Below are 19,275 nucleotides of genomic sequence, written 5' to 3'. Positions count from 1 at the left end.
CCTGTCCTTGCCCGGCTCCTCCCTGTGGACCCCGCTTCACCCGTGGAGGACTGTCTGCTGACCCTCGACTCGGGTCCTGGACCTCGCCCCACGGTAACCTCCCCCCGGGACCAGCACACCCAGATTTTTTCAATGAGCTTGTGAAGTTGTTGTGTAAATTCAATTCTGCCCACTTTGAAGACTTTGACAGGTCCTCTGGCTTTGTTGTTTTTCATTTGGTTAATAGCTGTACACAACTCTCCCAAATTTGGAGATACTGCAAGCTCACCTCTCATTTGTTTTTGCGGAATTTGTGAGAGGACCTCAGCAGCTATGGGGGAGGTTGCGGTTAAGGAGATGCTGGTAATGTTCTTTCCAGAGCAGTGCAATAGCTTCTTTAGCTTTTAGAAGTGTGGTACCATCTGTTGAGCGTAGGGGGCATATGCCACGATTTATTGGCCCATAGGTGGTCTTTGTGGCTTTCTGTACTTACACACTTATCATCACATGTATATGCTGATCTCTCCACATGAGTTTATGTAACTGATCAATCCAGTATGAAGACAATCATGAAAAAGCAAATCCACTGTATAGCAACACTAAGTAAAAACACAGCAGGACAGAAAGCAGCCAAAACTGTGAAGCCTTCTCACCTGTCAACAGAAGGGCAACAGAGAGGGGGCCAGGCGGGACTCCCTGGAATGGGACTTCCAAGGCCTGAAGAGCGGATAAGCAATTGATAGGCGGCAGCAAGAGAGCAGCTCCCTTTGTGAGGAATGTTACAAACATGTGCACTTGGGCTTGCGGGCACAAAATCTGAAGTAATTTCCTTTCCTTAGCATTTAAAGGAATCACGATTTAGCTTTAGCATTACGAACTGCATTTTATTAAGCCCCTCCATGAACACATCTCCTAGATTTAAAAGAGGCCCCTGGCAACTTTGTAGTGAATATCACTGACCTACATAAAGGAAGCATTTCTGCTCTTTTCTTGTTGCACAGTATCTTCTTGCAAGTATCAAGACTCTGCATGCCTCAGTGTGAAGCAGAAGGAAAATGTGACCGTTCCCTTAAAAAGTTCTGCAGGAGCAAATATTTGATTGAAGAAAGGAACTGACGAAAAAGGCCTTAGAGCACGAAAAATGCAAAAATGGCACGTAAACAGTGGGAGAAAAAGCTAGTAATCCCAGGAGGACTGTGGAGAGTTGGAGTTTGAGAAAAGAGGTTTGGAGGGGGCAATTGTGGTGGAATCTGGCAGATTTTTGGCAGAATTTGGTGGCTTTTTGAAATATTTTTTGAGGTGGCACTAAAGGCTGAGAAACCTAAGATGGCACATGCCACTGCAACGACTGCATGCTGCATCTCCTGTTTATCCCATCTTCCTTCCCTTTGTTGCTTTCGCAATGAGAAATTTTATCTTGTAAGCACCTCAGGGCAGGGACCTATCCTCTTGAATTCTGTAAAGCAGTATGCCTCCTGATGATGCTATAGACATAGGTATGTGTATTAGTTTATACATATTAATTCTGATATATTAATAATCAATAATGATGACAATGGGTGGTATCCAAACAACTCATTGTCACTTCAAGGATTTCTGCTTGTGCAACAGAAATTTCTTCCCCTGCATACACCCTAAAGGTAAAGGTAAAGGTAAAGGTACCCCTGCCCGTACGGGCCAGTCTTGACAGACTCTAGGGTTGTGCGCCCATCTCACTCAAGAGGCCGGGGGCCAGCGCTGTCCGGAGACACTTCCGGGTCACGTGGCCAGCGTGACATCGCTGCTCTGGTGAGCCAGAGCCGCACACGGAAACGCCGTTTACCTTCCCGCTAATAAGCGGTCCCTATTTATCTACTTGCACCCGGGGGCGCTTTCGAACTGCTAGGTTGGCAGGTGCTGGGACCGAACAACGGGAGCGCACCCCGCCGCGGGGATTCGAACCGCCGACCTTTCGATCGGCAAGCCCTAGGTGCTGAGGCTTTTACCCACAGCGCCACCCGTGTCCCATACACCCTACACCCTCCCAAATCTGCTCTGGAGGGTTGAGAGGAAACCCCAAACAGATTTAGGGGCTTTATAGCCACATGGCAGGTGTGTCCATCCCACTGTGCAAGCAGGAAACCTGGCACAGATGGAACAAGTTAAATGTACACCGCCCGTAATAGTTAAGTAGTAAACCTTGATGCTACCATGATTGGGCAAAAGAGGAATAATGAAAACAGGGAAGACCAAGCCATTCGGTCTTTACACCTAAACATCAAGTGCAGCTCTAACACTGACAGGGGCTGCTGCTTTTTACACCCTTTTCATGAAGTAGAAATTAATAAGGCATTGTCTATAAACAGACATTTTGAAAGTACTATAGTATTAGAGGACAGCTAGTTTAGTTCCTCACATCTATGGAGGAGAATGCATTTTACAACATCACCTACAGGAGCTGTTGATGTATCACAACCTATTCATAGTCTAGGAAACTTCTCAGATTCAAGGTGACTGGGAAGCAGAACGGCAAGGGTAAAAATTATGTAAGCAGATAAGAATGTGTTGCAAGAACAAGCCAAGGAGTTCTCAGCAAACCATCTTCTACCATAATGCATCCACCTAGGCTTAGGGAAAAGGAACAGGAAGCTGCCATGAACACTGAGCGAGGTCATCAGCCCATCTACGTCAGCATTACCCACCCAGATTGGCAGCTGCTCTGCAAGGGTTTCAGACGTGAGTCTTCCCCCATCGCCATGTGGTGATGGCAGAGATTCTACATGCAAAGCACACTTTCTACTACTTGGCTATGGCCAAAAAGGACATCTGTATTTCTTGGGAGACAATTCACACATGACTGAATTCCTCCATGAGCAACACCCCAATGCAAGGAAATATTTATTAATTAACTCTGGCAATTACATACATATGAATTTTGTTACACCTTTCACACTATATATGCCCCCATCGCAGCAGCCCAGAAGATATGCACACAGGCCTGTTAACCATCAAAGATGACTGTCTACCTATGAGTATGTCAAAAAGGTACTTTTTTTGCATAAGTATTTTGTCACATCTGGCACCAAAGTGGCAATGCTTGCCATTTAGTACATTGTTTGAATACAGTCAGAACCATTAGCCAAGGCTGTTGCGTTTGGATCTTGTTTCCGATAGATGGATGAACAGAATGTCGGGGGGGGGGGCGGGCAGAGTGAGTGTGTTGTTTTTAAGAAACAGCAGGGAACAGATCTGGATACTGAACAGGAAAGGGGACTGGTGCAGATTATTCAGACCAGCAGCCCTTTTATCTCGGTGGCAATCCCAATGACAGAATGATAATCAAAGAGAGATAAAAGGACACAGTGATCCGCGGCAACCGTATGTTGGGAGTCTGAAAGAATCCCAGATTGCCTAAAGGAAAGAACAATAATATATGACAGACTCATGGAGGGGTGGAGGGGGCTTCTGTTTCTCTAGTACCTCTTCCCACCTAAACCACAGCCAGTGCCACTGGTTTCAGTCCTGACAGCTTAGTGTGAGAGCAGGTTTGCCAGTCAACAAGGAAATCTGGTATTCTGAAGATGCAGCTTTTCAGTATCCTTGCATGCATCTCAATTGTTGGTGCTAAAATAAATCTTAGAGCCTGCAAAAACTGCTTGTTACCATTCCCGCAGCTGCACAACAACCCAAAGGCATGTTTTCTCGATCTCACCTTGTCTCATCTGAATGAAATTGAACAGTGATGTCATCTCTTCCACGGCAAAACCAACTGCCGCTCATTTGCCTACATGCCAAATTATGTTGCAGTGTGAATTGGGCTTGTGACCCTGGGCAGAATTACTGGTTGTCTTGGCAAATGTGTGTTCCAAACCCCATGTTTCCTCAAGTGATGTGACTGCAGGGGAGGGGGATTTGTGGGGGAAAGACTGGACATCTGCTGATTGCCCCTGCAATACCCCACCCCAAAAAAAAATTTTCCTCCAGCCTCCAATCTAAGAAGATGCATGGGGAAAAGGCAGTCAAACAAAGCTTGGATGAGCCACTTGCAAAGGAGAATAAATGGGCAAAGTTAGCAGCTCTTTAATACACAAAAACTGAAATAGGCACCTTGTTGTATACATATGTGACTCGGTTTACAAATTCTATACCTGGCAGCCCAAACAACTGGATTGTTTAAAAATGGTGCAAAAACAATGTGCCCGTTACATAACTTATTTTTGTCGTCTTTCCCGTAACTGGTTTTTTTAAGCAGGTTATTGAAATGCATCGAACAATCCTTTGTAGTTTTGTTTTTCATACTCTTGTGTTGTGGCTGACTTATTTTTGGAAGAAGCCGTCATCTAAAAATGGAGTCAAAAGATACAGCAAAACAATAATCCCACTGTTCTGTTGTACTGCATCATCACAATGGTGCAGAAAGTCTGGGCTCATTTGACCCAAGATCAGACTCCGGATTTTCAAAACAAAAACAAACATTGCTCACTCGCTCTTTCATTCGGGCTCACAAAGTGCCCTTGCTGGGATTTTTCATGGATTGGCCAACAACAGCAAAAATAAACAAAGGTTTTCCAAGCCTCCACCATTCTGAGGCACTCATACAAATCTGGGAGCCAGGGGTGAACCTGTGGCCCTCCCAGTGTTGCTGGACTACAACTCCCATCATCCCCACTAGCAGTGCTTTAGTCTTATCTGGATTGAGCTTGACTCTCACCCGGACCATTACTGAGGCAAGACAACAATCCAGCACATTCACTGCCTCACCTGCAAATGTAAAGAAGTAGAGCTGTGTGCCATCAACATATTGCTGACAAAATAGTCCTAAGTGCTCTCTCTCCTTTTAGTTTCTTCCTGCCAAGCCTCTCTTGTGAGTTTCCATTTGGTTCTCCCTAAAGCCAGCTTCCAATGCAAAAGTGTATTTTGGCTGTCACGTACGAGCAATTAGTGAATGAGAAATATTGGAGGAGGAGGAGGAGGAGGAGGACATCCACCTAACTTTTGAATTCAGAAATGCTCTTTAAGTGCAGAATTAAAGGCCACATTGCACAATATACGGCAGCTGCATTGAGTTAGATCAACAGACCCCTTCTTCGTTGCAAATCATGGTGGGAGCAGCTCTAAAACAGAGAAAAGTGCAGGGAGCAAGAGCACTTTCAGACCACCTGTTTATTGAGCATTCATAGGTAGCAAGGAATGATGACTGGCTATTTAATGAGCCTTCACTCTGATTTGTCTGCGGGGAGGTTAGATGATGTTGCATCAAAGCAAGTCTCAACGTAGTGCATTTTCCCACTGCTTTCCTTACTGAAATAAGTCCAGTCTTCTGGGGAAGTGGGTTTGCTGCACAATGCCTTCCAATCAACCACACTTTCACAAAATGATTTCTGCACAAAATGCGACTCAATCCCACCACAAAATAACCACAGCTTGGAAGCTCCCTAACTGGGCATACACAAACTGCCAAAAGAACTGTGAAGCAATGAAATTTGATCTCTGAAATTCTAACCGGGCAACCCTAGGAGAAATTTAGTGGCACGTGCAAAACTTTTTGTAGTGTTTGTCTCCCCAAATGAGGAAATGGACGGAAAGAGAATAAACTGATTTCTTGGGTCACTTGAATTGAGTGCAGCTACAGCTCTCGTCGGCAGTGACAGATGTAACAAGAAAGCATAAGGAGACTAAGTAAATCCACACAATGGTAAACCGAATGAGAACCAGCTGCATTGTAATTTCTTTCCTTCAGGTTTAATTCAGGTGAGGAACTATACCAATTTATATATATAAAGGTAAAGGGACCCCTGACCATTAGGTCCAGTCGTGACCGACTCTGGAGTTGCAGCGCTCATCTCGCTTTATTGGCCGAGGGAGCAGGCGTACAGCTTCCGGGTCATGTGGCCAGCATGACTAAGCTGCTTCTGGCAAATCAGAGCAGCACACGGAAACGCCGTTTACCTTCCCACCGGAGCGGTACCTATTTATCTACTTGCACTTTGATGTGTTTTCGAACTGCTAGGTTGGCAGGAGCAGGGACTGAGCAACGGGAGCTCACCCCGTTGTGGGGATTCAAACCGCCGACCTTCTGATCAGCAAGCCCTAGGCAATATGGTTTAACCCACAGCGCCACCCACGTCCCTTGAGATATAGATATATATATATATATATATATATATATATATATATATATATATATATGTAATTTTGCACTGATTTTCATATGCATTTTTGTAATATTTCATTTAAGTTGTCTGTCGTTGCTTCAGTTTTTTGTACAGATATTTTTTAATATATTAAGTGGTATAGTTATTAAATAATCAAAATCAAGGAATAAAATACTCAGAATCAGGCATTCATTGATGGGCTTTAAAAAAACAAATAAGGTGGATTGAGAGCATGCAAGAGAGTTCCTACACTTTCTGTATTTTCAAGCGGGACTTTTCTGCAACAGCAGAGTAGTTTCCACGGACCTGAAGAGGATCTTATGTGGGACCTCCCACAAGGAGGCTTCCCCACTACACAAAAGTCATCCTCAAACCTGCAGAAGGTGATGGGGACAGAAGGCAGAGCTAGCATGCTTGTCTACTCTCTCCCCTCCTCATCAGCTTAGTTAAGCCTGGCAGTGAGTACCTGAATAGGGCCAGTGGATGTCCTTAATCAGCACCCTGATGAGACAATGGACTGGATGAGGGCCAGTAAACTGAGGTTCTGGAGATGACTGAGCTTCCCCCTAAGCGATCAAGTTCACAGTCTGAGAGATGCTCATTGATCCTGCAGTGTCGCTTGAGGCAGAAATGGCCTCATCTTTAATCAGGTTAGGATAATATACCAGCTACAATCCTAAAAGGGGCTTTAAATTTCATGCAGAGAAATTGATGCATATGCCACCTCCTTCTTCCCATCAGGAACAGCCCGAAACTGCTGTGAGGACAGTCCCTCCATAGTGACCCCAGCACATAATAGGGGGACGGAGTCAGCATGGAAAGAGCACCTCCAAGCTCCCCCGTGCCTTATAAAATTTTATTGCTCTGCCACTGGCTTTATAGCCACAAATGACTCCACATTTATTATTAAAAGTCTTGAGCATTCCTATACCCTGTCTGCCATGAAAACTGCCCAAATGCACTGCATTGTCTTTAAACTATGCTAAAGAGGTATTCTAATATTAGAATGCCTTGAAGAATCAGAACCTAATTTGGTAAAAAAAAGAGGGAAACTTGCTAGTGATCCAAAGTGTTTAGATTTTCACCTTTTACGTATAATGCCCGACAGAGAAACAGATGCCATTCCTGTTCTTTCTTAGCGTCAGATTTTCATTAGCTGTATTCATAACAGGGACTCTCTTTAAATGCATGACTGAATGGATCCATACTTAAAACACACATCTTTCCAAAGGCTGGAGAGGAATAACTGGCATTCATGGCTTCCTTTCCCCCTTCCCCCTTCCTTTCTTGGGGGAAGAAGCCTAGAGCTCGGGGGGGGGGAGATGGGAGTGCCCCCAGCCTGAAACTCCAGAGAGCTGCTGCCAGTCAAATGTAGACAATATTGAGGTGCATAGACCAGTGGTCTGACTCAATATAAGGCAGCTCCCTATGTCCTTTGCCTCCACAGCAGTCGCCTTTCAGCTACTGCCACTTCTTAAATCCTGGCATCTCACTGTTGCCACGGAAGAGGCTTTCTCGCTGCCAATTTCACTACCCCTCTTCCCCACCCCCACTATTATAGTCAACAGTAAGTTATTAACACACCTGCCTCAATAGCCAAAGCTGAGACAAGCCCACACACTGCTGTGCAGCCACAAGATGTGTCATTCTGCTGCAACTTGGATCTCCTTCGGGTGCCTCCTCCTTGAGAGGTGCGGAGGGTGGCAACACGAGAACGGGTCTTCTCTGCAGTGGCTCCCCATCTGTGGAATGCTCTCCCAAGGGAAGTTCGCCTGGCACCTTCATTATACACCTTTAGGTGCCAGGCAAAAACGTTCCTTTTTAACCAGGCCTTTGGTTGACCTGATTGACATCCTATGCCAGGCTTCCTCAGCCTCGGCCCTCCAGATGTTTTTGGCCTACAACTCCCATGATCCCTAGCTAGCAGGACCAGTGGTCAGGGATGATGGGAATTGTAGTCTCAAAACATCTGGAGGGCCAAGGTTGAGGAAGCCTGTCCTGTGCCCTTTTAAAATGTGGCTCTTTTGGGGGGGGTGTTATTGGGTTAATATTATTATTATGATTTTATATACTGTGATCTTTTCTGTGAACTGCCCTGAGACCTCCAGATATAAGGGAGGTATATTTATTAAATAAATAAATAAATAAATAAATAAATAAATAAATAAATAAATATTTTTGCGCCCCATCCTAGGTGCTCCTTGTCTGATAATAATATTGTTCTTCTGAACCGTGGCATCCATAATACTAAGCGCAGAAACTCTGAAGAGGCAGTAAAAATGCCTGCAAACTAGCAACGTGGAAATGGGAATGAGTGGAGAAGTAGATCTTTGCCACTGCACTGAATGGGCATCCTCAGATTACTATTTTGTTCTACAGAAGCTAAATAAGAAAAAAAACACTGGTGGCTAGAATGAAAACTGTACTGTTTTCAGTTTCCTGTTTTTGTTGTTGTACACCATCCTGATATGTTATGATATGGCAGTATAGAAGTAACTTAACAAAACAACAACATAACATACGTGGAGAGGGTGGTCAGATGATAATGAGGAATAGATCAGAGAGCTGGAGGAACCCAGGAAGGGTCCCAGAGGGTACAGGGAGGAGGAATCTGACCCAGAGGACTGTGGGCTCAGTGGGCTGTGGGTAGAAGTCTGGATCCTGGAGAAGGGCATAACAGGTTGTCAAAAGAGTACTCGACCCCTGTGACAGTGGAGAACCCACACCCAATGCCACCAGCCACAGAGCTGCCTTTGTTGGTCTTCCCTGTCAGTGAAGAGCCACACCTTTCTAAGGAGTCGCTGAGAGAAATGTCAAATGTTGATCTGGCTCCAACTCTGTGCCCAGTTCCAAGGATATGGCAGGAACAAATCTCACAGAAGCAGCCTCTATGGAGATCACGTCTCATTTGTATACAAAAAAAAAAGAAGGACCAGACCACTGGGTGGAAAAGCTTTCCTTCCTGCTGTTAATTGCTGTTACCTGAGGGTATAAGATGTGGGGAAAGCCAGTGTATAATACATCTTCCACCTGGAGGCTGCTTAGAGTATAGGAGCTATCAGCAATGTCCTGACAGCCACGACTTCATCAGAAACACAATTCTGACAGAATTATAAAACACAGGTGCCTTGCTTTATAATACTGAGCCAAATAAAAACAAGCTTTTGAACTGGGGTGAGGAACTCTGGGCCTGGGGGTCGAAAGCAGCTTTCCAGGCCTCTTTGTCTGGAACTTTCCTCTGGCCACACCCCTCACTGGTCTTGCTCTAAGCCAGTTATAGGGAACCTGTGGCCCCTCACAGCCTCTTGGACTCCAACTCCCATCAGCCCCAGCAAGCAAGGCCAATGGGAAGGGATGCTGGGAGATGAAGTCCCTCTCCTCAAATGTGTCTTGGTGGGAATGTGCCTTTGAACTGCCTTCTGCTTGCCTGGATGGAGAGGAGCATACATGGGCAGGAAGCTCTGTCATCTGTGGGGCTGGAATGTGCAATGGCTTCCCCCCTTTGGGTCCCCATCCCTGCTTTGGAAGACTGAAATGTGGCTTGGTTGTTTTATAACTCAGCTCCCAATTTGTGTTCCCCCACCAGCACCATCTGCAGCCAAGTTAAGACAGCTTAATCGCATCGCATGCAGCAAGATGAAAATATATTCATAACAAAAATGCCAGGGTGCAAGTTCTTACTTTTACTTCCACCATCTTTCCGCCGTGTTCAATGTGCCTCTCGAGGTATTCTGAAGACAGCAGATCACTGAAATGACAGGCAAGGAGTGCTCCGTTATATGACATTTCCTCAGCATGTAAACACCGGTGTTTAAAAAGCAAATACTTTTTTCTCAAATGTTCCTACACACACACTAAAAACACTTGACAGTTAGCTCCAGCAAAACTACATTCGAAATGTGTCATTTTTCATAAAAGCAGCTATGCTGAAAATGTGCTGCCAGTGTTTTAAAAACCAGTGACCTAAGAGATGCAGATAGCAGACAACCCAAACCCCAAATGGATGTATCAAACCTAAAAAAAATAAAAAAATAAAAATACAGTAAAACAAACACTACAAAGCAATGACTCGTTTCTTTTCTAACTCAAGCATTTCAGTGTTTCTATGTATAACTATATAATAATATGAGCCTCTAGGTTTCAGGTACACTCCCATTATTTTTCTCATTGCTGTAACAATTACAATTCTTTCCGATAAAAACATACTAATTTTAGCAAGTAAGTATAAAGCAAGATGGCTCCAATAGATTTTCACCTTACTTAAAGCAGTAGTTAAATATCATTTTTCATAGGGAGATTGAGCATTTCATGAGGCAGTGTGGGAGAAATCAATGAACTATTTGTTCACACTGTTTATTTGTTTTAAGAGTTATGAAATAAGGAGCTGTTTCTGACAAGGCCGCACATTTTGAAGTGATCTTTCTATTTGTCCCTAGGAAAGATTCTGCTTAGACAATTCTCAGTTATACATATAGAAAAGGTGGCAACAAGTGCAGATATCTGAGAAATTCCAGAGCAAGGGCAACTAATTCTGTAGCATCAGTAACCAGCTCCATGCTATGCAGTGCTATCCTTCCATTCTACCTGACGCTGAGTTGCTAAATTGAAAGTTTGGTGGTACTAATATGAACACAATGTATATGGCCCAATAAACTCTGTTTGGCCACTGTCATTTTAGCATGTAATAAACATTGCAAGATCCAACGATTTAATGATGAGGGGGTGAAAACACTAGTGTAAATGAGAAGTTTTCCTTTACCAACTTTTTAATTAGAGAAAAGGTGGGGAACCTTCAGTCAAGAGGCCAAATGAGTCTACATAGAGTTAGAAGGGACCCCAAGCGCCATCTCACCCAATGTCCTGCAATGCAGCAATCTCAACTATAGCATCCATGACAGATGGCCACCCAATCTCTGCTTAAAAATCTCCAAGGAAGGAGAGCCCACAACCTCCTGAGGGAGTCCGTTTCACTGTCGAACAGCTCTTACTGTCAGAAAATTCTTCCTGATGTTCAGTCGGAATCTCCTTTCATATAACTTGAAGTGACCAGTTCAGGTCCTAGCCTACAGAGCAGGAGAAAACAAACTTGCTCCAATGCTCCATCTTCTGTATGGCAGCCCTTGAGATATTTGAAGATGCCTATCACATCTCCTCTCAGTCTCCTCTTTACCAGGCTAAACATACCCAACTCTCTCAACCGCTGATCATAACGCTTGGTTTCCGGACCCTTGATTAACTTGGTTGCCCTCCTCTGCACATGTTCCAGCTTGTCAACATTCCTATTAAACTATGGCACCCAGAAATGGACACAGTACTCCAGATGTGGTCTGACCAAGGCAGCACTATTAATTCCCTTGATCCACCAGACACTACACTTCTGTTGATGAAGCCTAGGATAGCATTAGCTTTTTTGCTGCTGCATCATACAGTTGACTCATGACACAAGTCTCATTTAGAAAACCCACCAGGAAAGCCAACTTCTATCTACAAGAAGTCATGTTCAGAGATATATCCAACACATACATTTAAAAAGCAAAACAAAATTTGACCACACCCTAAGGAAGAGCAATTTATCATACAAAAGTCTGGTGGTATTAAAAAAAAGGTTTTGCCTGGCACCGGAATGCATTTAGACCTTGCTTGAGCATCAGGAATATATTTGAGGGCTAGCTATAACTAGTTTAGGGACGCGGGTGGCGCTGTGGGTAAAACCTCAGCGCCTAGGACTTGCCGATCGTATGGTCGGCGGTTCGAATCCCCGTGGCGGGGTGCGCTCCCGTTGCTCGGTCCCAGCGCCTGCCAACCTAGCAGTTCAAAAGCACCCTCGGGTGCAAGTAGATAAATAGGGACCGCTTACTAGCGGGAAGGTAAACGGCGTTTCCGTGTGCTGCGCTGGCTCGCCAGAGCAGCTTCATCACGCTGGCCACGTGACCCGGAAGTGTCTCCGGACAGCGCTGGCTCCCGGCCTCTAGAGTGAGATGAGCGCACAACCCTAGAGTCTGTCAAGACTGGCCCGTACGGGCAGGGGTACCTTTACCTTATAACTAGTTTTGCCAATTTCTGGGTGTGTTGATGAAAACCAAACAACAGAACAGGCTTGCATTCCATACAAATTTAAAGCTGTAATCCTGTACACACTTTCTTAGGAGTAGGCCCCCACTGAATTCAGGAAGACTTACACACCTCAGGAGGCATGCATAGGATTGTCCCGCAAATGCTTTATTTTAGTGCCGCTGACGGCTTGTTTACTGATACAAAACAGAGAGTGCAGAACTCCCACCTCACTTGGAAACCATCCTCTTAACGCTGCTGAGAGTAAAGAAGAATTTTATGAATCAAATAAAAGCATTTCTAGAACACATTGCCAAAGTTTTATGGCTCTTCTTTGCAAACACCGCCACATCATACCAAACTGGGGTGGGAACTGATTTGTGGGGAAGGGCCATAGCTCAGTGCTAGAGCACATGTTTTGAATACGGAAAGCTCCATGCTCAGTTCCTGGCACCTCCTGCTAGGTCTGGGAAATATTCCTGCATGAAAGCCTGGAGAACGGCTGCCTGTTGGATATAGACAATACTAAGCTAGATGGGCCAATAGTCTGAAATCAGTATAAAAGCAGCTTTCTGTGTTCAATAGGAGCATTATTTGTTTTTAACAAGATGCAGGCTAATGTTTCCCAGCGTGGAATGACAAAAGCCCAGTTTTTAATAAATACTGCAAACCTCTTGCAAAGATTTATGGGAGACCTAACAAAAATGCAAGCCACTAACATAAGGCAAACAGCAGTAGAGGTTTTAATATGGCAAAACAGAATAGTACGCCACACATGCCATTTTTGCTGTACTTAAAGGGCATAGTTTTTTTGTTACAAGGAAATAATTGGCTTTTATTAACCTTCAGGGCGCAAACAAAAAATCTAAGCAAATGCACAAGAATTGGCACTTGCCCTTGTGGCATAAAAGCACAGATTTGCTTTTGCAATGAAATCATTTGCATTTGAATGGTGACAAATAGCATGATTCTTTTATGTCCCTTGAAATCGGAATAGTGTTGCTTGACTGCAGGACTACCCTGAAATCCTGCTAGCTTGAAAGTGGTGGTAGTGAAGGAGGAGGCAACATACATATTAAGGAGCAACAGCTCTAAACCAACTTTAGGCTCACAGGCAGACATTTTTGGTTAAAACAAGAATAGCGTAAAATCAATGCAGAACAGCCAGGTAGTCAGAGTTCTTGGAAATCTAGAATAATCCTGTTGGGGATAGCTTTTCTGGGTGTGTCATGAAAATGGGGCAGGGAGGGTGTCATTTGGACCCTACTGATTCAAGGATGCCCTGACGCACCCCTTGTGGTGTTTGCCCGTTCATTTAGAGCCTGTCTGTACAGGGGGGGGGGGGGGGAGAAAGGGTTAAAATGTAGACCAATCGGAAAGCTGGAGGCAGAGCCTACATGTGTATAAAAAGGCTTAGCCCCAGGTTTGTTAAGAGTTGTTGGTGGGTAGTTGGTTGGTTTTAGTGAGTTGGCTGGTTGGGAAAGGCAGTGGGAGAAGCAGTTGTCAGGCAGTTGGAAATAGAGACAGTTAGGGCAGTGGGTTCTTGAGTGAGGGGAGGTGGAAGAGATAAAGGTAAAGGGACCCCTGACCATTAGGTCCAGTCGTGGCCGACTCTGGGGTTGCGGCGCTCATCTCGCTTTATTGGCCGAGGAGCCGGCATATAGCTTCTGGGTCATGTGGCCAACATGACTAAGCTGCTTCTGGCGAACCAGAGCAGTGCACGGAAACGCCGTTTACCTTCCCGCCGGAGCGGTACCTATTTATCTACTTGCACTTTTTGGTGTGCTTTCGAAGTGCTAGATTGGCAGGAGCAGGGACCGAGCTACGGGAGCTCACCCTGTCGCGGGGATTTGAACTGCCGACCTTCTGATCAGCAAGTCCTAGGTTCTGTGGTTTAACCCACAGTGCCACCAGCGTCCCTGGTGGAAGAGATAGAGAGAGGGAAATAAGACTAAGAAAGTAAAGAGTAACAACGTTTGGAATGCCGTAAAAGTTTATTTGTCTCAGAAATAAAATACACTCTTCTCTATTAATTTGAGAACCTGACTGAGACTGAAGTGATTTTACCGGGGAGGACCTGGTTGGTGGCAGCGGATTAGTGGTGTACGGGTCAATAGCCCGTGAGACGATCAGGGGCTCTGTATGACCGCCACACCCATTTCGAGACCTACTGATCCCAAAATACCACCAGCAGTGTTTGCATACATCTATGCAAGCAGGGTGTTCCACCCATGTACCAGGAGTTCCTCCAGAGCAAAAGAGGATGTCCCTGCCAATGGCACTCATCTTCAGAAAAGCAGCATTCATGCTGACTCTTACGCCTCCTCAGCCAGACTCCAGATGAAGATATGATGGCTCTGTTAAGCACATTAAATATTGATGAAATTGTATGATAGTGAAATTTAGAAATAAGTACTTAGTCCTTTATCAGCCATCACGGGGACTTTGCACTCCTTGGCCAGAACACTGGAAGGCAGGACAGGGTTCAATTCTTACCAAGCAATCAGGGGGAAAGAGATGTAGCTCAGGGGCACAGCACACGCTTCTCGTGCAGAAGGTCCCAGGTTCAATCCCTGGCATCTTCAGGTAGGGCTGGGAAAGAACTGTGGCTGAAACCCTGGGAAACTGGTGCCAGCCAAGGTTGAAGATTCTGAGCTAGAATGGTCTGGCTCAGTACAGTGGTACCTTGGTACTCGAACGGCTTGGCTCCTGAACGCCACAAACCCAGAATTGAGCGTTCTGGTTTGTGAACGTTTTTCGGAAGCTGAACGCCCGACGTGGCTTCTGATTGAGTGCAGGAAGCTCCTGCAGCCAATCGGAAGCCGCACCTTGGTTTTCAAATGGTTTCAGGAGTCAAACGGACTCCCGGAACAGATTAAGTTTGAGAACCAAGGCACCACTGTATACATCAGGAGCAGGTGTCAGGAGCAGATGAGCAAAACTCACATGTTGTCAGTGACGTTAATTCTTTGTTCAAGGAAACAAAGACAGCTCAGGAGGCCAGGCCAAGAGAACACAGAAACTCTTCCCGGTGGAACTTGCAGTTGTGAGGACTGAAGTTACCCGCCTTCCCACAGCTCCCTAAGTCTCCTCCTCCCCCAGTTCCTCCCCAAGCAATCTGGGGCTCTGAGCCTCTGTTGCCTTGCCTGTCTTTGTTCCTCTCTCTTCACACATCTTTGGATTATGTGAAGGAAGCCAGGTAGCTCAGCATCTTCAAGATACATATTGTAGTGGTTGACAGAAGAGTAAAATCATGAGCACCACTATAAAATGCCCATTCAAGGGATGTAAAAAAGTTATGCAAGAAAGCCACAACTAATCTTCTACTTCAGCTGGCAGACAGTTGTTGTTGTTGTTTAGTCGTGTCCGACTCTTCGTGACCCCATGGACCAGAGCACGCCTGGCAAACAGTAGACCTCTTAATTGTTTAATCACAGACTTGGGAGAGAAGAAACTGAGCCAACCCTAATTATCCAACCGCAGACTCGAGAACATGACCACGGCATCCTGAATAAACCACCATCAATCATTTATGTACAACAAACATGCTAGATTAGAATTCAGCATGCACAACAACTAAGGCTAATGGCAGCATCTATTGCAGAACTACAAATATTTACATTAAAAATCCACACACAATGCAACTTTAGGTTAGGAAACAGGTTATCCTTTCAGGTCAGAACTTCTGGTGCCACATTGTTTATAGTGTACAGTATCAACACAGCAGCAACAAGGGAAAGGAACCTATGGTTCTCCAGCTGTTGGACTACAACCTCCATCATCCCTTGGCCATTTTGGCTGGGGCTGATGGGAGCTGGAATGCAACAAAATTGGGGGTTGGGGCACAGCTTCCCTATCCCTACCCTACAGCCTCCATTATGATATCTGGGAAGAGATGCATGGACTTGTTGTCACTGCAGGCAAAAAGCAGGTTGTCTGCCTTCTGTTTAGGTGCAATGGTAACACACAAGCAATCATCCTATAGTTTCTGGGGTGCTTTGCACTTTTAAAGAGCATGCACAACAGAATCCCCCCACCCCCAGGAGATGCCACATAAAAGTTAACAAAATTCTAGGAACAGCCGTGGTTCAACTCCAGATCTGGTGGCAAAATTAAAGAGTTCCCTTTAAAAAGAAACTCACTTCCTCCACAATGTTCATCAAACTCATATAACCACATTGTTTCATGGCTCTCTGCATCCTGCCCCAACACCAATTTGGCAAAAAGGGCAGCTGCAGCTTTGCTTTTTGGGAATCTAATCTGCCAACCTGCCTTGGAAATGAACATGTCTAAGGTAAAGGTACCCCTGCCCGTACGGGCCAGTCTTGACAGACTCTAGGGTTGTGCGCTCATCTCACTCTATAGGCCGGGAGCCAGCGCTGTCCGGAGACACTTCTGGGTCATGTGGCCAGCGTGACGAAGCTACTCTGGCAAGCCAGAGCCGCACACGGAAACGCCGTTTACCTTCCCGCTAGTAAGCGGTCCCTATTTATCTACTTGTACCCGAGGGTGCTTTCGAACTACTAGGTTGGCAGGCGCTGGGACCGAGCAACGGGAGCGCACCCCGCCGCGGGGATTTGAACCGCCGACCATACGATCGGCAAGTCCTAGGCACTGAGGTTTTACCCACAGCACCACCCGCGTCCCTTGAACATGTCTAGGAAAACACAAAATATTGCAGGGTGTCCTACATTCTGTGGTACCGAGCATGCTGAGTCTTCAGGGGTTGTTTGGGGGATCTTTAGCCCCCTTAGTTTTTAAAAGCAGGGTATTTTTTGTCCCCCAAATATGTTCCCTCTTTTTTCTCACTGGCCCTGTTTCTGGCTATACTGGTTGCACTCACCATGACTTCACTATTAGAAGGAGTTTGTGTCAGTCCTTTGCACACCACATCTTTGGTGAATCAGTTTGTGAAGGATGACTATGAAATAGAGGAACTGCTGATGAGACATGACTTCTGCTGTGTTACTCAGTACGATACCAGTCTCTTCCCAGAAGTGGGTCTGCTGGCAAGTGGAGGTATTGTGACATTACTGGGGCTGGATTTCATCTCCTTCATTCCTCTTGCAGTAGATCTACTTACAGGAAAGGCCTAGAACCTACTGTGCAAACGAGAATCCTTCACCAACAGTAGGCTGACCTACAAAGAATATCCTAACAAGACTATTTGTTCCTAAGTAATTCCATTAATGCTCTTTCTTTCTGCAAACATAGCAGAAAGGGAACTTACTGGAACAAGGATGAGGGATTTTTAAAGAGCCTGCCCTTCCTTGTAGAAAGAGGTTGGCTGGTACATGCACTCTCATGCTTCACTATGTGTTTTGTTTTGTTTTATTTTACTTATCTTTAGGTGCCAGGTGAAAACATTTTCTTTCAACCAGGTGTTTGGCTGATTAACATTAGGAGGCTTTTAAAACGTGTTTGTGGGAGTGTGGTTATTGATTTGCTTTATTGTGTATTCTGTGTTCTCATTTTGCATTTTTATGCTGTGAACCACCCTGTGATCTTTGGGTGATGGGGAGCATACAGATCATGGAATCACCCAGGGCCATCTACTCCAACCTCCTGCAATGCAGGAATCTCAACTAAAGCATCCATGGCAGATGGCCATCCAACCTCTGCTTAAAAACCTCCAATGAAGAAGAGTCCACAGCCTCTCAAAGGAGTCCATTCCACTGTCAAACAGCTCTTACTGTCAGAAAGTTATTTCTGATGTTTCGTCGGATTCTCCTTTCTTGTAACTTGAACCCACTGGTTCGGGCCCCACTCTCTGTACCAGCAGAAAATAAGCTTCCATGTGACAGCCTTTTAGATATCTGAAGATGGCTATCATATCTTCTCTCCATCTCCTTCTCCTCTTTTCCAGGCTAAACACACCCAGCTTATTTACTATTTAATAAATAATAATAAAATGATGGACACAATTAATTGAAATTTTAAAAAATAACAATCTTGAAACCTGTGACTTAAGATAGTCAGGCAGATGAAAACATCTTATTGGCAGTAGCTCTTCAGAGTTTTGGATGGGGGTCTTCCCCAGTCCTACCTAGAGAAGTTGAGGATTTAACTGGTGACCCTTTGAATGCAACCCATCTGCTCTAAGCACTGAGCTACCCCAAAACCTACAAAGGCTGCGGTCCTAAAGCATATTTATTATAGGGCAGGTCCTAGTGAACCCAGTGGGACTTATTTCTGAGTAAACACACTGAAGGGTTGCACTGCAAACCAGCATTCCCCACCACTGTAAGTGGTATTTCTGCCATTCCCACCGCCATTCACGACTTTTAGGTCCTCAGCCATTTCAGTGAGATTTTGCAATGCATCCTCAGTTCTACATCCTTGTGGAATCTCCCTCAACACTACTAAATTATTGATAGTTTAAAAGAAGGAAAAAACCCTGTTCTGATGCACTATGTGCTATTTATAACCAGGGGAGGAGGGGGGGAATCAAACTGCACAAGGATGCAGCAGCTCTGTGCTGCTTTTCAGCTGTCAAGCACAATGTATGCAGTTGCCAATTTTAGAGCTAACCAAAGAATGAAATTTTTATTTATGAGAACGTAATGGGGATCTGATAATTGTAACGATTTCTATGAAGGGAGAAATGAAATCAAAAACAAATCTTCAGTGGTGCCCATTTTAAAAATTCACTACACCTATCTAATTTGGTGTAAACTCCCCAAACCCCAATAAATGTGTATATATTGCAATTTTTAAAAAAACAACAACAACCCTAAATGTGGCGGAAATCTCCTTCCAGAATAAAATGCCTAGTTATTTTAGTGCATCAGATTAGTCACAAGAATAAAACAAATTTATGTTAGCAAATGAAGCAAGATCCAATCCTCAGAATACATCAACACAAAAAGTACATCAAAACAAACCTTTTCCACCATATGGTAGCTGCATCTCAAGTCACAGCTATATACCTGTCAATTAATCCTGCTGTGAAATGTTCATTCAAGGACAAACACGTCACCTAGGTGCCATCTAAAATGGATGAAAAGTTGCATTATTTCCCTAGCCCAGGGATGGGGAAATCTATGGTCCTCTAGATGCTGTTGGACTCCAACCTCCATCATCCCTGAACACTGGCCATGCTGCCTGGGCT

General features: G+C 44.9%; 1 protein-coding gene across 16 annotated transcripts in view; it reads right to left on the bottom strand.

Annotated features, from left to right (window-relative positions):
- Positions 1–19,275, bottom strand: part of ADAM22 (ADAM metallopeptidase domain 22) — a 129,095-nt gene that overhangs the window by 67,853 nt on the left and 41,967 nt on the right. For all 16 annotated transcript variants that reach the window (XR_003709190.2, XM_028750992.2, XM_028750993.2 and 13 more), the window contains exon 4: positions 9,795–9,861. Coding sequence is in view for 15 of the 16 variants with exons in the window: in XM_028750992.2 (XP_028606825.2) it covers positions 9,795–9,861 (67 nt within the window). In the remaining variant the exon portion in view is untranslated. The remainder of the gene's footprint in view (positions 1–9,794; positions 9,862–19,275) is intronic.

This window comes from Podarcis muralis, chromosome 12 (assembly GCF_964188315.1).
Source record: "Podarcis muralis chromosome 12, rPodMur119.hap1.1, whole genome shotgun sequence".
Lineage (NCBI taxonomy): Eukaryota > Metazoa > Chordata > Lepidosauria > Squamata > Lacertidae > Podarcis > Podarcis muralis.
This window is presented reverse-complemented; position numbering and strand designations above follow the sequence as displayed.